Below are 16,987 nucleotides of genomic sequence, written 5' to 3'. Positions count from 1 at the left end.
ATAGCTGGAGAGATGCTTTACTTCAAGATTGGTATGAAATGAAATTATTGACTTCAATTTTTTCAGAGCTTTAGGCATTCTTTTGATTCATCTAAAATGTTTGCTCATTCAAAATAAGGAATTTGTAGGATGTTAAATGAAAGGTGTGAGAAAATCTTAATCAAGAAGATTTATTCCATATCAGAGGCTTTACATTGTGTCTGTGCAGGCATTTTTAGTGGATAAACTCATTAGTAGATATTTGAATAATTTAAGAAAACAAGTGTATGCATAAAAATGCCATGGTTATCCACTGTGGCAATACTGGTACGTAAGGAATTTGCTGCTAATTTAGTCCATTGCCAAAGTGCATGTGCAGCTGAAATTTAGTAATCTGAGTGTATATTTCAGGCATAACTGCATGTATTAGTCTGCTTGACTGTTCTAGCAGAGTTTATTTATACCCTTGGAAATAAAGTCAATTAGAAAGAAGCTTGGCTGAGCTAGAACATACTGTTTAAATCCTTAACTTTTAAACAATTGGTGGATAACTATTGTTGGTTTGAAAGCTGTCCTCTGTTTAAAATTATTTGGTTTCTGTTGTGGTTGAATTGACAAGTTATGATCCTGCACTTATTGAAGAAGGGAATGTTGGTAGTGATAGCTGTTCCTTCAGGCAGCAGTTGACTGCACTGTCACAGAGTACTCTGTAACTAGTCTCCAGCAAACTCTTTAGCTCTGTTTTTAATCCAGAATATCTGGAAAGAGCAAAATGTTTGGGGTAATAATCCTGGACTAAGGAAACTGCAGTACAGATAAATGACTTGGAAAATGATAATTCATTACATGAAATTACTGAAGTACTCAAAGTGGTCCTTAAATGACTCTTGAGGAACACTGGGGAAGGAGAATGGACAGGCTAGCTTACTGCGAACCCCTCTAACCTTTTTTGGTTGGTGGTTGGTTTTGGTGTTGTTTTTTTTAAGTCCAGTGATCAGTGTCTGTGAATTGTAGCCCTAGTTAAGCATAAAGATCAGCCAGGCTTACTGACTTGGGCTTCTCTCTGGTGCTCTTGGAAGTAAGAGCAAGGAAGCAATGTCAGTGGTTGCTGGAGCTGCAGCAATGCCTAGAATTTCCTTTACATTTTGTCTTGTATTTAAGGGAGACTTCACTGGAAAATTGCATAAACCTTCTGTCAGGCAAGACTCACTTAAGAAGAGTCATTGTGTTGACTCAAGAAAGAATTTTGAAGGACATCAGGATTTACGCCATGTACATAAAATAAAATGAACATCTGTGCCTGTAGTGAAGCCATGTTTACTGTCACAAGTTACCTCCTTATCTTCCATGCATAACTTCCAGGAGTATCTGCTCTGTGATCTTGCCAGACACAGTGGTTACGCTTCACATTTTCCAGTCAGTGGGAACTTTACCAGAGTGCCACATGGATGGGCAGTGGCTGGCCACTTCCTCTGCGAGTTCCTTCAGAATCCAAGGATGCATCTCGTCAGGTTCCATGGACTTGTGCACCTTCAGGTTTCTTAGATGGCCTCGAACCTGATCTCCTATAGTAGCTGGTACTTTCTACTCTTGCCTCTGCCTTCCTAATATCTAACCTAAATTTCCCCTCCTTCAGTTTGTATCTATTATTCCTTGTCCTATCGTTTCATCAGTTCTTGACAAAGAATCCCTCTCTGGCTTCCCTGTAGGCCTCCTCTATATTATAGTTGAGAGTTGAGAAATACTTTCCTCTATTTAGCATTTGTTGTGAAATTAACCTTTGTAAGCATTTTTTATTTCCAGAAGGAAAACATCCATGCCCTTTGTTCTTTGAAGTACTTCTTCCTTGCTGCTTCATCCCAGCTTAATGTTCTGCAGTCTCTGGCTGTAATCAACAGGACATAGCCCTCTACTTTGTTGTGCTTTCAAATCCTCCCTTAGACCCCCAAGTGCTGTAATGATGCAGATTACAGAGCTCAGGATGGCTGCTTAGTTAAAATGGGTGCAGGGCTGGCCACCCTTACACTGAGTACTTTGCCACAGAGGTTGTTTCCAGCATAAATGATGGATTATTATCTCTGTTATAAGAGAGGCAGTCTGAAATGCAAACCTTACATAGTGCTTTTATTTATTTATTTTAAATGCTTTCTTTTTTCAGTTACTTTTTGCCAGACATTTAGTTGATGCACAGGTTGAAAAGTACTGTATTTGAAACTAATGTCCTCGCCCCCAAAACAACTGTGTTAACAAAAATTTATGCTGTACATAAGACCTTGTAGTTGATTTAAGTGAGCATGTGAACATATAACTGGAGTTCATAATTCCTAGTTAGCCAAAAGGCACCAATTCATGTTTAAAATATTTACTGATAATGCTGAAGTGTTTCTTGCCTATGTAGGCACAGATGTTCATTTCATTTTATTTCATGTATAAGCGTTTAAGCATTGGAATTGTGTACCTGAAAAATTGTGCAAAGCTGTATCAGAAATTCTTCTTGTGCTAATAATAGTCAAAGTGCAACAGTATGGGATGGTCAGGCCAATAAATATCTGAGATGCTGGGTGGGTTTGGATAGTCTGTTGCTAAGGACTGTGGTGCTCTGCTGGCTTATATTTCATTTGTGTTACGCCAGCTGGTTTTGGTCTGCATACATGTACTCGTGCTGTAGTTACAAGGTGAATTCAGTGCAGCTACAGTGTAGTACAAGGGGTTCTGTTTTCTGCCAGTTTCTGATGCTTTTCTACTTCTTCCCAGTCATTGCTGATAACTCAGAGGCCCAAAGTAAGGCTATAAATGAGTCCTTAGTCCAAAACTGTAAAAATAATTTTAAGTAATTATACAAGAAGCATCTATAGTGTTTTTATAATTGTATATACTGAAATACATATATTTCTCTATCTCTTACTGAAAGATATATAAGAAAAAAAGACAGATTGAGACTTTACTAACAAGTAAAATCATGTTTATAGAACTGTTCTACAGAAAATGCAAGTTGGTTTCTAAGACAGAAGTTACCCATGACACCAAGCTCTTCTGCTTTATGTTGCCAAAGGGCACACATCTCCGTATTCCCACTGGACAACATGTTTACCTCAAACAAATTATTACAGGTAAGAAAAATTGAGAATGTAGTAATGGATTCCTTTTCATAGTCTTGAGAGAATGCCAAGTCCACGGCCACAGATTCCCTTGCCGTAGTTAGAAAGTCTCTGCTTCCAGAATCACAATCAGTGCTTAATAATGAACTGACTGGATTAATATTGATGGAAAGCTAACTACTGAGGTGGCTGGCATTTACTGTTGACCTTATTGTCTCTGCTTTCAACTCTCTCTTTAGAACATTCTCTCTACTGAAGTAGTGCTGTTCATCTTTGAAGGGGGAAAACTTATCATACATGTTATGTGTCATTAGTCAGTTCCTTTTAATTTTTTGAAATGAGGAGGGTGTTGTTGCAATTTTTCTTTTTTTTTCCCCTTCTTCTGAGGGATTTATAGTAGTCATGGTAGCACTACTTTATACTCCAGTTGCACAATATTAATTATAACACAAGGCTGTGAGACAAATGTATCTTGAAAAGCATGTTTATGTGCTATTCATCAAAATTTTGTAAAAGGTGGACTTAAGGAAATGAAAGGCCAAAGAAATATCTGGTTTATTTTTTTTAAAGTACTTTTTAAAATATGTATGTTAATGATTATACTGGTCACTATACTTGGATTGCAATATGCATGGTAGAGAGATTTCTCAGAAGAATTATTAAATATCCATTAATTGAGAACTGTTTTGTCCTCCTCCTCCTCCCTGCCTAATGCTTTGCTGGTGTCCAACTCTTGTGATCTTTCTTTCTATCATTATACAATGGATTTTTGAAATTATACTGCAAGAAAATATAACTGTACAGTACTAAAACTCTGCTGTTTAAATTTAGAAAAAATCAAGTTCTTGAAATAAATGAAAATAAATGAAATTGTTTAGATTTTCAGGTTCTTCAGGGATGACTGAAGATCTTTTAATCTGGTGTTCTGAATTGCTAGATAGCACAGAAATAACATGTTGTGCAGTTACCTGAAATTTTTAATTGGGAGTAGAAGGCTTCCAATTCTGGTGCAGTGGAAAATAATATACTTGCATAAAAGCAAGTATGAGATGGTGTTATTTTTATGGGATATACAGATTATTTATTTACTCATTGTTTATTTTGGTATTTGTTTGTAGTAGCTGGATTTAGAGTGCTTTTCATATTATTTCACCTATCTTTTGGTCTACTCTCTAGGGACAGAGGCAGTAAAACCATACACACCTGTATTGCCTTTTTTGCCATTGGATTTCCAAGAAACATCTCACCATGATGGTGGGCATATATATTTAATGATTAAAATTTATTCCTGTGGGCTGTTCACACAGGCACTTGACCACCTACAAATTGGTAAGTATATGGTGGGGTTTTTTGTGTTTGCCTTATCTTTAAAGATTCACTGTCTGAGTATTTTGATGTTCTTATCATTTACCTACTTATACATTGGGACATACTTACAGCTTTTTTTAAACCTTGTTTTCCATTCCCTAAATGTACAGGCTTATCCTCAGGGTAACTAGGAGTTGTCCATTACATAAAACTCTCCTGACTGATCTGTGTGAACTATCACACATTAGAGTTGATCACTTTGATGCCTGATGCTCTGAGAACAAGTTTTTGTACTTTCACATAAAGAAAGCTAGGTCTGTTTTATGGGACTTAAGATGCACTTCCTTTTTCATTTCAGATACAGAGGCAGATTTTTAATACTGACTTGGGAAATGTTTGTGTACTCATATCTTGTAAAATCCATCAAGACAAAACTTTTTAATTGTATATCTCTTCTTTTAACAAGAGTGATTCTTACGTGAAGTGTATAGTACCTTTCTGAAATGAACCTTAATACTACAAAGATGAAGGCAATATGAAATAGCCTTTAAAAAATCAGAATACTGATTAGCTTGTTTTCATCTAATTAATGTTTTTCTTTTTTCGTTTTTTTTTTAATAAAGGAGACTATGTTTCTGTCAGCAATCCTGAAGGCAACTTCAAGAAGTCACAAGTTCAAGCTTCAGAAGATCTCATCTTATTGGCAGGAGGCACAGGCTTCACACCAATGGTTAAACTGCTGAACTTTGCTCTGACTGAAGTTAGTTGTCTCAGGTATGTACGATTCTTGTGATTTAACCCAAGTCAGAAGGAAGAAACATAATGGGCAAGCCTCAGTGTTAATAAAACAACTAACAAAATAAAATGGTATGAAAGCATTTGTCTTCAACTTATGCCAAGAACTGGCATGCTTAAGGGAAGAGTGTCAGAAACTTAGGCAATTTGCACATATTTGGTTATTGGCTACCCTCAACATAATGGGCTGATCTGCATTTTGGATTTTAGTTGTGGTACAAATGAGCTCACTGGGTAAAGACTTGGAGGAGTTTTTTTTTAACTAGCTTTCCATTTCAGTCTCTTTTTAGTATTGAAATATTTCAATGTAGGTATTGTTTTTTGGACTGAGAAGGGCTAAAACTGTTTACTTATAACTTCTCTCTGGTATATTTGAATAGCTAGCATATTGTTTTCACCTGCTAAGCGACAGTAACACATTGTTACCGGATGAGCTCCAGTTTTAAAAAAAGTACCACTTCTATAAGCAGAGCATTAAGTGTATTCAAATGCATAGAAAGGTGTGTATTGCATATGCATTCTATACTCTACTTGTAAAATCTACAGAAGAAAGCATTACTTTTACGTGGTAAAGGAACAGGTTTTTATGTCCTTCGTTCAGAACTCCAGAACTAGTACTTCTGCTTTTGAAACAGCATAGAGATATTAATTGGACACTAATCTTTATACTAAAGCTAAAAAGGATGAGATGCACTGCAGAAGTTTGTTTCTAAAAAAAAAAAACAAACCCTAAATCGAGACTCTGTTCTTATATTGTTTATATTTCAGCAATGACGTATTTTTTGTGAGCAGAGAGATTGTGTGCTGTCTAGCTCTTCCAAAGCGTCCTGTATTGTCAGTAGCAAATAGCAGGTGGCTGGCTGGCCTTGCCAATCCAAAGGGTAAATCTATCATCTGACAAAATGCTTGGGAAGCACAGTTTTTACACTTTTCAGCATGACTTCTTATGGGAATTCAATGTTAGTTTAGGATGCAGCAGCATCTGTTTCCTTTACTAGTCAATTCAAAGTAAACAAATTTTTCCTTCTTGCTGTGGAGGCTTGTTAGGTGAATGACTTTATCTGGTACAGATTCTGGTTATATGCAGACACTTAAACATTTGTTTTTCTGACTGTTCTGGGCAATTTAGTTTCTTGGCCTTATATGTGCTCTTTAACCATCATTTTCTTTTTTGGGAAAATATTACAAGAGTGTCTTTAATATATATACATTTATATGTATGAGATACATGTATATGTAAACAACATAAATATGATTTGCATAGAATTATCTTATTTAGCAAAGTAACTGTTGTCCTAAGCTTGGATTGCACTTGAAGGAACATGAATTGCAGAAAGCTGAGGAATAATCTATGCAGTGATTGACTTGTCACCTGTGGGTGCCAAAGCAGCCTCTGTCTGGAGTGCTGTGCGAGTGCTGCTGAACTTCTGGGGCTGCAGTGTGAGTGCTGGAGAATCTGCAGCAAATGCTCCCTAAGCAGCATTTGCTGTTATGCAATTGGCTAGGATCAATGGATTTTCATTCTTACTGTCTAGTTAAAGTTTCCCTATTATCTTTTAAGTCTGCTATTTCTTGCCTATGGTAAATGGGGAAAACAATTTGTTCTCTTCTTGCCTGCATTATCCTTTTGTGAAGGATAATGATCCTGAAGTCATAATGACTTGTTTCCTCTCTTACAGGCCAAATTGTATTTGGCCAAAGTATTAATTAAAAAAGAATAGCGGTCCTCTACGCTTTCTTTTTAAGATGAGGTTTTTTTGCTCCTTTTTTACTGATGGTGTATAACTGCAATCAGTTAGTTAATAGGTACATTTCTTTAAAAAGGCACTAAACACTAGATGGAGGGCTAATGCTCTTCTCGAGTATGGGATGCTTGTAGTCATTTATTGATTCTCCTTGGCAGTTGCATCTTCCCTTGTCTCCAGCTTTTCATTCCTAAATTACCACTCTGTCCTCATATTCACTTTTAGTATAGTATCCCACTTTCATCATCATTCTTGTTTGGAAGGTGATTTTGTAACTTTCTACCTCCTCTTTTTCCTAAAATCCTATAAGGGTCTCTAACTCCTCTCTGTACAGCTTTCTATAGGACCTCACATACCAATTTTTTTACTTTATTAAAATCTACATCCCTTGAAGTAGCTTCCAGTATGCCAGATTCACCCTATTTCCTTCCAAAGAGCTGATGAACTTTCTAATTTGTTATCTAAACTTTCGTCAGCATTGTCTCAACCAGCTTTTCTTTACTGGTGAGGATCATGTCTCTTCATTTTAGCTGGGTTTTCTGTTCTCTTGGTAGTGCCGAGTACTGAGCAGCACTGCAGCAGATATATTTGTCTACACTGGGAAGTATCAGTAAGGGTGTCTCAACCAATTTGTACCTTTGTACCCAATGAACAAAATGCATGATTTTCCTATGCACTTTGTATTGACTTTTTCCCCACCTGTGTAACCCTTGATGCTGTGGTGCACCATGCCAGCATTTAGAGCACTGCATTCTTGTAGTGAGCTTTGTTTTCTGGGTTTTCAGAGGGCCCCAGTGAGGATACAGTGTAGCTGATTTGGGGCTGTTTTGTTTTATACCAGGCAAGCGTTCCCAAAGCTTGTTCACTGTATCTCACTTTGAGTTGTAATGCATCTGGAACTTGTTTCTCTCAGTAACACTACAGGTGATGTGTATTATATACAACATATGTATTTTATATGTTTATGAGTTTTTGTATTTTGATGGCAGAAAATGAAATGTTTCTCAAATACAAGATGGCATCTGATGTAGCTTATAAGAGTTTTACTGGTATCTTGAAGTGCTTGCAAAGGGGGAAAAAGGTTAGAAATCAGAAACATGTGGTTTCTTCAAACTGGGAGAACATAGGCTTCTAACCTGCAGTTGAAGAACAGCTGGAGGTCATGAACTCTCTGCAGAAGCCCTAGCATATGTGAAAGATGTGTGAAAGTACGTGTGAAAGATTGCTCTCTGCAAAGTATAGAGCAGGAGGTGATAGGAATTAATAGTTCCTGTGCAGGATCATGTAAACATACTGTGTCTAGCACTAGTCTCTTAGAATCAAGCTTGGCTTGTAAATGGTACACTGGGTAGTGGAGTGCCATGTTGTGGAACTGGAATTGCAGGACTGTGTGATGTGCAAGACCAGCAAGCTTAGCTGACAGGTACGCTGGTGGTTCTGCATGCATCCCAGTGCTCTGGCTTCCTGCAAGTAGGGCACCAAGCTTACTGCTTCTGGCAGCACAGCAACGTGCTCTCTCTGTGCAGAGCTGTGCCTGAGTAGAAAAAGCAAGCCCTCTGGGATTAATTCAGGAAACGCTTGCATTTAACAGTACATCATCTGTCTTATGTGTTGGTGCAGCCTCACCTTGAATATTGTGTGCAGTTTTAGGCACCCCAATATAAGAAAGATATTAAGCTCTTATAGAGCATCCAGTGGAGGGCATTGAAGATGGGGAAGGGCCTTGAGGGGAAGCTGTATGAGGAGCGGCTGAGGTCACTTGGTCTGTTCAGTCCCGAGAAGAGGACACTGAGGGGAGACCTCATTGCAGTCTAGAACTTCCTTGTGAGTGGAAGAGGAAGGGCAGGCACTGATCTCTTCTCTGTGGTGACCAGTGACAGGACCCAAGGGGATGGCCTGAAGTTGTGTCAGAAAAGATTTACGTTGGATATTAGGAAAAGGTTCTTCACCCAGAAGGTGGTTGGGTACTGGGGAAGTGGTCACAGCACCAACCCTGACAGAGTTCAAGAAGCATTTAGATGATACTGTGAGGCACATGGTGTGACTCTTGGGGATGGTCCTATGCAGGGCTAAGGGTTGGACCTGGTACAGAGCTGTAGTTAGCTCTTGAAGTTATGCATTAATTTTCTTCTCTGTGTTAACATTTCATCTTTATAAAATTAATATTGATATAACCTTCCTAATTCCAGTTTCACCTCTACAAGCTGGTGTGTGTAATATTAAGAAGGTGTACAGAGTTCATATACCAGCTATTAAGTGTAGTGCTCAAACAATGAGAAACCACTAGATAAAACTTGACAAGTTTTATTGTAATTTCAGACAGGTCTTAGTAACTTTAAGAGACTTTATTTTTCTTAGGACAGGAATTCCTGAACTAGAGGGTGCAAATGCAGGCAGGGTTGTGGCATTTAGAAGAAAGGCCACTAGTCCAACAGACTTTCAGTTACAGCAAGAAAGACATTATATTGGGTTAGTGGCAAAAAGATTTGAGGATTGAAGAGTTGCAAAAAACCAAAGAAATAAAAAATGTAAGTAAAAGGTTTCTGTATGATACAATAAGTTCTGATTGTTTAACATGTTTCAAATACAGAAACAGTCTGCAGTTAAATTTTCTTTTTTTTTTTTTAAGGACAGCGAAGCTGATCTTCTTCAACAAAACAGAAGATGACATACTTTGGAGAAATGAACTAGAGCAATTAGCTCTTAAAGATGAAAGGTATTTAAAAGTCTTATGGAGAACAACTTGTACCATCTTAGTCTATAGGAGAACAAGTCTTGGGACTTAGACTAACTGTACAGCTTTGGCACAAGGACAGATTCTGATTCCGTAAGTTCTTAGCTAAGGATATAATGAGACTTAGGGAGTGGAAGGAGTTGTATTGGTCACAGATGCATAGCAGAGATTATGTCATTATGTTCTGTAGGTTCCCAGAGAAAGCCAGGGATTTCATTGGACAGTGTTTAGTAGATGGTTATTGGTTAGTTACATGTTAGATGAAGTGATTTTTTAAGACTGAGAAGTTTTTGATGGTGAAGAAAATTTGCCTTAGCCTTAACAATAGAAAACACAGATATGCAAAAGAGGCATAGAAGTGATAGAGGATAGTGTACCCCACTCTGAATTTAGAGAAATCTTGAAAAGTCTTTTTGGTGTCACTTGTTGGGAAAATATTTATGTAGAAATTCAAAGTTTAAATAGGCTTATTACTTTCATTTTTCCTTACTAATTGTTGCATTTTTCTCTCAATTACATTTTAATTGTGGATTAAAATGCACTAGTACCCATGTAATGTCAATTTAATTTAGCAGACCATAGTTTTGTCAGGAAACACAGGATTATCAGATTACCTTTTAATTTCAGTTTCCTTGCTGTTATCACTAGATAAATTGTCATTGATTAGATTTTACATGATAAAAGTATGTTTTGTTTATGCTTACCTAATTGTTAGTTGAATTGTTTCTTGGTTGAAACCACTTGTTCTTTCACAACACTGAAGTGAAAAATCAATACTTCATACCCTTGTGATGTCTGGCACTTTCAAAGCTCCATAGTCTAGACATTGTGCAAATTTACAGTAAAAACCCTTTCTCCCTTTCAGTAAGAGCCTCAGATATACAAGTGCTTGTTTTTTTACTATTCTGTTAGTGAGTTTTTGAAACCACTTATAATAGTTTCTCATTAATTAAATTGTGCTGGCATTTTCACAGTAAAATCTGTGCTTTGGTATCTTAATTGGTCCCAGCTGGTTTCGTTGTTGTTGTTTTGGGGTTTTGGTTGGTTGGTTGGTTTTCACCTTTTTTTTGAAAGGTGAAATATGCAGCTGGCATTTTTAACATTGAAAGATTTGTTTAAATAATTAAATATGCAATATTAGAGGCAATTTGACTGACTTGATCGATAGGAACAACTTAAATATCTCTCAGATCTGATACTGCAGTGGGGAGCTGAGCAGAACAGGAAAGTAATCATAGTGTCACGTAATGACACTATGTAAAGTCATCCGTGTCTTGATCAATAGCATTTTGTGTAGCAGATTTCTAATCAGAGGCAATATTTATGAAATATTCTTCTGCTTACCAGGTTTGAGGTTCAGTTCATTCTTTCACAACCAACAAAGGACTGGGTGGGTAAACAGGGGAAGATTTCTTCATCTCTTCTCTCTGAGTTTGTGAAAAGAAGCAGAAAAGACTCCAAAGTGCTTATCTGCATCTGTGGTCCAACACCTTTTACAGAACAAGGAGTACAGTGAGTATTTTGAATGATGAACTAGAAAGCAAAGAATTTTAAAAAATTTGATCACCTACTTAGATATAGTGTTTCTGATTTGGTAGACTTTCAAAAATGGCCTTACATTTTCTGCTTTGAAAGAAAACTTTAAAAATGTTTTAAGATGTAAACAAAAAAAAAGAATTTATAAAAAAAAGGAATTTAAAAAAATCACCTGGTATCATACTTGAGGAATGTGTTTATATTTAGTGTGTAGCTAAGTAAGTATCAGAAATATGTAATTTTCATGAGTTCCAGTAAGTTGTCCAAAACTTTTTAAGAGCATCCCTTTCACAGTGACTGGTTTTCCCCAAGGTTTAAATGCTGCTTTTAATTTGATGTTCATAGAAAAGTTGCAGTAACAGGAAATAAGCTTTCCATGTTGGTGTTAGCTTGACAAATTAAGCTAGGGAAGTAAAGTTCAAAACAATTGTTCTATACAAACATTTCTCTTGCTTATTTTTTTTAATTAGTGCATTTGTTTATGGCCGTACCTAATACTTTTCTTATTCTATATGCATATTTAGAGATAAATATGTCCACTAACTTTCTCTTGCCCACCTTCAAAATATTGAACCAATATGGTTGCATCACTTGCATTTCTGAAGTCCTAGTGAAGTTAAGGTGGATTTAATGGAGGGTGGAATCAGCCAATAATAATGCTGCCTCTTGAGAAATCTGAGATAATTCAAATTATGTCTGTATTTATTTTTAGAAATTGTTTTCAGGATCCAAAAAGTTACTGTAGTATATCTCAGCTCCTGGGCATTGTTTCCTAAATATATTTGCGGGGGTAAATGTCATGGTGCATGTTTGAATAAAAACAAGATGGTGCTGACTGCGGTGGGTTTTAGGTTCCAAATATTAATATTGCCAACTTGATTTGTGACTTTCAGATATCTGAAGAATCTTGGATACTCCCAAGAAGAGATACATGCTTTTACTGCATAAACCCATATGAGGATATCAATGTTTGTTTGTATAATTCAGTGTTATTTATTTACCTTCATGAATTTAAATAAGTGAGAAGCAATTTTGTAAGACTTGAAATTTCATTCTTGGTACCAAACTGTTTCTCGGAAGAATTATACCTTTGAAAAAAATTTATACTGTGTTTTATCTTCTTTTTGTAAATATTTTTGCAATACTTAAGTCATCCAGGGTATTAATTTATTGTAGAGGCAAGCAAAAAATTATACTATACATTACATAAGATATTTCATGTTGTTGGTTTATGAGAATTCTTGAATTTATGAAAAGTGCTGATTTAGGTTTTGACTTGATAAAGCTTATTATTTCTTACTGTAAAATGTCTTAAGAGCAATACTGTCTGAAATTAAATATTGCACTGTAACTCAGGTAACTGGTCATTGAAAAATGTTCTTTTTCATCGATGTCTCTATTTGACTTGCAAGTGATCCAGATACATTTTTGGCTTTGTAAACAAAGAATAAAAGTACCTTTGGTAAAATATAAAATTTACATCAAATAATAAAAAAATAATAATTTTACATTACTTTATGCATTTTGTAATTTTTTTTTGTATTTTCAGTTTATAATGTCATACAGAAGGGTTTCCACAAGCTTGGTACACCATCTGGGAACTCAAAACAGAGACAGAGAGTCTTGGTCTCCCACAAAACTTCCCATGTAACCTCACTGGTATTGGGCAACCCTTGGCATCAGACATTCTGAGGGTAAAAACAGCTTATAGCCCACAGGTACCAGGGTCAGGACCATAGAAATATATAAAAGTATTTGACTGGTTGCACTAGTATTACATGAGGTTATTTTATTTAAATCAGTGTGGTTTTTACTCCATTATTAAAAGTGTATTATTGTGAGAAAATAATCTGCTGTCTAATTGCAGTTTGGAGAAAAAAGCAGTAAAGCAGCTCTTCCCCTTCTAGATGTTGTCAGTAATATCTGTGGGCATTGTTTTGTATGACATCCAGGACTCTTTGTCTTCCCGTTGTGTTGAATGGGTATTTCTTCCTCCTAAGCAGCCAGACTTGTAGCTGTGGCATTAATACTTCAGCATTCAAGAAAAATGTTTTAATTAAACCCTTTAGAAAGGTTAAATAGCTATCTGACAGTGACTGGCTATGCTAAACTGATCTGTCATCGCTTCAGTGCCCCATGTTTATTGGACTTGAAGTTAGAAAAGGATCTTGTTGTCAGTCGTTGCCTATAGGTAACAAGTTCACAGAATCACAGAATCATTAAGGTTGGAAAATACCTCCAAGATCTTCAAGTCCAACCTGTGACCGATGCCCACCTTGTCAGCCAACCCGGAGCACTGAGTGCCACGTCCAGTCGTTCCTTGGACACCTCCAGGGATAAGGACTCCACCACCTCCCTGGGCAGCCCCTTCTAATGCCTGACAACCCTTTCAGTGAAGATATTTTCCCAATATCCAACCTGACAACTTGAAGCAGTTTTCTTCTCATCCTGTCCCTTGTTCTCTTGGAGCAGAGCCTGAGCCCCACCTGGCTCCACCTTCCTATCAGAGAGTTGCAGAGAGCGAGAAGGTCCCCCCTGAGCCTCCTTTTCTCCAAGCTGAGCCCTCCCAGCTCACTCAGCTGCCCCAACCCCTTTCCCAGCTCTGTTCCCTTCTCTGGACACTCTGCAGCCCCTCAACATCTCTCTTGCAGTGAGGGCCCAGAACTGGACACAGCATTTGAGGTGGTACCTCAGCAACCCAGCACTGAAATGGCATTAGAGACTCCCCAAATCCCAGTGCCCACAGAAGGGGCTGAGGAAGCACCACTGGGGTCTCTGGTGACTGGATTGTGATCAAGTTACCAGTTTTGTGACCAAGGGAAGATTAAAAAGCCATGCCAAGATGCTGATGGCTGCAGCTGAACTGGACTGTTTTTAAGGGGTTAAACCTGATTTACATGTCGTGGGGGTTTCGTGGGGTCTCAGTGACACAAAACACCAACATTATTTCAGAAGAGATGGTGGTATTGTCATAATTTAGTCATTTTCAGTTATAATTTTGCAATGCCATATTTGTGGATATTTCTACTATGAAGTTCTGAACAGGTTTCTCTTCCTCAGAGCAGAAGCATCAGTGATATGCTGGAAAAAGAAAACACTTTTGACTTTTATTATTTTTTCCTAAAAATATTCCTACTCAAAACCTGAATGATACTGAGATGCTGATGTTACTGATGAAGAGCAAATGACGACTGACATGCAAAAGATACATCCTTGGTCTCAATATGCAAATGTTTTACCTCTGAAAACTTTTGAATGACTGCTGCTCCTAGTTAGCTTCTGATTCGTTCATTGTCAGTCACTAACAGGCACTGAATTCAGAAGTGTTTCTGTTTGTAATAAAAATGGAATATCTAAATCTGGCCTGGTTAAGGGAACAGGCTGGAGATTCCTGCACGATATCATCCATGAATCAACATGAAGTTGTCACTTGGACCAGTGTGCTGCGAGGACACAATTACACAGGGGGAGAGAAAAAGGCTGATGATCCTGAGGTGTGACATGTTAAATAGTGAGTGACCATTTTTACTTTCCTTTGGGATGATCGTAGAATCATAGAATGGCTTGGGTTGGAAGGGACCTTGTGCTGGTTTAAAAGTAAACCAGTGGGAGAAATGGACCCAACTCTAGAGAGATTATAAGTCAGTTACAGTTTACTAAAAGTAAATGACAATAGATGCAATGATACAGAGAAAAACTGATTTTAATCCACAAAGACAGATGTATAACCCAGTCCCCTGGGACAAGAACAGAACAGTGTTCATTGTCTCCTCGCATGCATTTTTTTCCTAAGCAAAACTGATATTTGGGAGAAGCCACGGAAACCACCATGTAGGTGTATCTTTTATCATACTAACCTTTTTTTAGGAAAATTCCTGCCTTACAGACCTGTGTAACACCCACCTTGTCATGGTCACAGACTTAGTGCATTGGTAACCTCTTCAGTGGTTTATGCTGCGTTCAGCTGAAAAAAAGTTTGATCTCCTCCCTTACAAGGTATATTGTCAGTATCTTGGAAATAAATCTGCCTGTTGCACCCTAATTTTGCTGTTTTGAAAACAACCAACCATAACCAAACGAAAACCTTAACCCTCCACACAGATGTGTGGAAGTTAAACCCACAAAATCTGCACATTAAATTACAATGTCTCATTCTTCTCTTGCAGATAGATCTGTAAGATGGTTCTTCCAGCTGCATGGTGTGGGAAAAGGAGAATATTTTTGATTCTACGCACAGTCCTCATTGCTCTGACTTTGTCAAGGATGATATCTCTATGGGGATTCCTTCTAGAGTGCTTCAGGACAACCTCCTTTAGTGTGGAATTCTATTTTTTCAATTGAGAAAATACCTGTTTAAGTATCTTTTTGCATCAATTGAAATCCAGATCACATCCAAGACAGTAATTGCGAGCAGCAATAATTTGATATCTGTAGTGGAGTTAAGTGGAGGGACACACTTTTCCAAGTTCCAAAGTGGACTTTCTGCTGAGATGTTTGCTATACATCTGAAGCCCAGTTCACTGCCTAAATCTCCTGTCTCACTATTTAGGTCTTTGATCACTGGTGATGTAATGCAACAATATCTGACTGGAACTGAAGTAGAGGTTTTTCCAAGTGTCTGGAAAAATCCTGTGCATTTTACATCCTTTGGCTGTATCCTTTGGAGTCTTTCTGTGACAATAGTTATAAAGTGCTGTGAAAGCAGGTGTAGGTCTTAATTTTTTTTAACTGTCTTCAGGTTTTTCCTGCATATTTTTATTAAATATATCTATATTCACTGCTAAAGGATTAATAGTTTTATGATTTTCCTGATATTACTTTAAGTGGTCTTATTAAAATAACTGTTTTCACACAATCATCAGCAAGAATAATCCTGCTTCATTTTATTCCTTTCTACAGATATTTAAATCTACTTGTAGGAGGGGTTATGTCATTTTCTAGGCTAGTCTGGAGAAATTTAGATTGAAAAAAACTCCAAATTCTCTGTATCTCTGCCCTTTCAACTTCTTGAGCAGATATAAATATTAAAATTGCCAATCACCGAAGGAAAAAACCCTCAATTCATGTTTTTACAGATCTGTCTTGGAGTGTGTGATCAGTGGATTAACACTCTAGTCAGAATCCAAATTTACTTAGTCATGGGCCAGAGTAAATATTCCCTGGCTGTTTTGCCAAACAATCGTATGCAATACAGATTCTCTCAGCTAACTACCTGCCTTTCATTCTTTGATTTTCCTGTTATTGGACAAATTTCATGTTTTGCCAGCAGAAGTTTCAGGGCAGGCCTGGGTGCTTAGTTCCCATGGAAACAGACTAATGTCTTCACACAAACTGGACATGCTGAGTTGCTGTGGCAACACAGGTAGGAAATTCTAGTAGGTGTAGAAAATGTTGAGTCTGTGTTGACTGCTAAGTCTGAGCATCTGGCATCTGCCAGTAGCAGGTGCTGGATGCCCCAGAAGGGAGTGGAGAGGACTCTAGGATGCAGATGATGGCCTTAAGCCTTTAAAATGGCAGAATCTTCCTCCCAGCTTGCATATCTTTCTGCATTTAACCATGAGAAATGCACTTGCATTGTGTGTTTTGTAGCTTCCCAGGGGATTTATAGATTCTGTTATTGATGATTGGGCTTGTAGAGGTCAAACAGGAATGTCTGGTTTTTGTCACCAACTTGCAAATGTTTCTAATTGAAATGTACCGTCTGGCAATCCTATCTATATTTGCATCTGGAGATAGAAAACAGGGTCCTGTTGGAAATATTTTCTCCTATTTGAAATACGGAATGCATTTCA

At 37.4% G+C, this 16,987-nt stretch overlaps 1 protein-coding gene across 4 annotated transcripts in view; it reads left to right on the top strand.

The window, feature by feature from the left end:
• LOC103754497 (cytochrome b5 reductase 4) overlaps positions 1-12,717 on the top strand; it is a 35,053-nt gene extending 22,336 nt beyond the window's left edge. For all 4 annotated transcript variants that reach the window (XM_029962842.1, XM_029962839.1, XM_029962841.1 and 1 more), the window contains 6 exons: positions 2,949-3,089; positions 4,254-4,406; positions 5,009-5,159; positions 9,555-9,641; positions 11,007-11,171; positions 12,089-12,717. In XM_029962842.1, the coding sequence (XP_029818702.1) occupies positions 2,949-3,089; positions 4,254-4,406; positions 5,009-5,159; positions 9,555-9,641; positions 11,007-11,171; positions 12,089-12,143 (752 nt within the window). In that variant the 3' untranslated portion in view covers positions 12,144-12,717. The remainder of the gene's footprint in view (positions 1-2,948; positions 3,090-4,253; positions 4,407-5,008; positions 5,160-9,554; positions 9,642-11,006; positions 11,172-12,088) is intronic.
• Positions 12,718-16,987: the final 4,270 nt, after the last annotated feature.

Source organism: Manacus vitellinus, unplaced genomic scaffold, assembly GCF_001715985.3.
Source record: "Manacus vitellinus isolate BGI_N305 unplaced genomic scaffold, ASM171598v3 scaffold_4_pilon, whole genome shotgun sequence".
NCBI classification, from domain to species: domain Eukaryota; kingdom Metazoa; phylum Chordata; class Aves; order Passeriformes; family Pipridae; genus Manacus; species Manacus vitellinus.
Note: the sequence above shows the minus strand (reverse complement) of the source record. Positions and strands in the feature narration are given on the sequence as shown.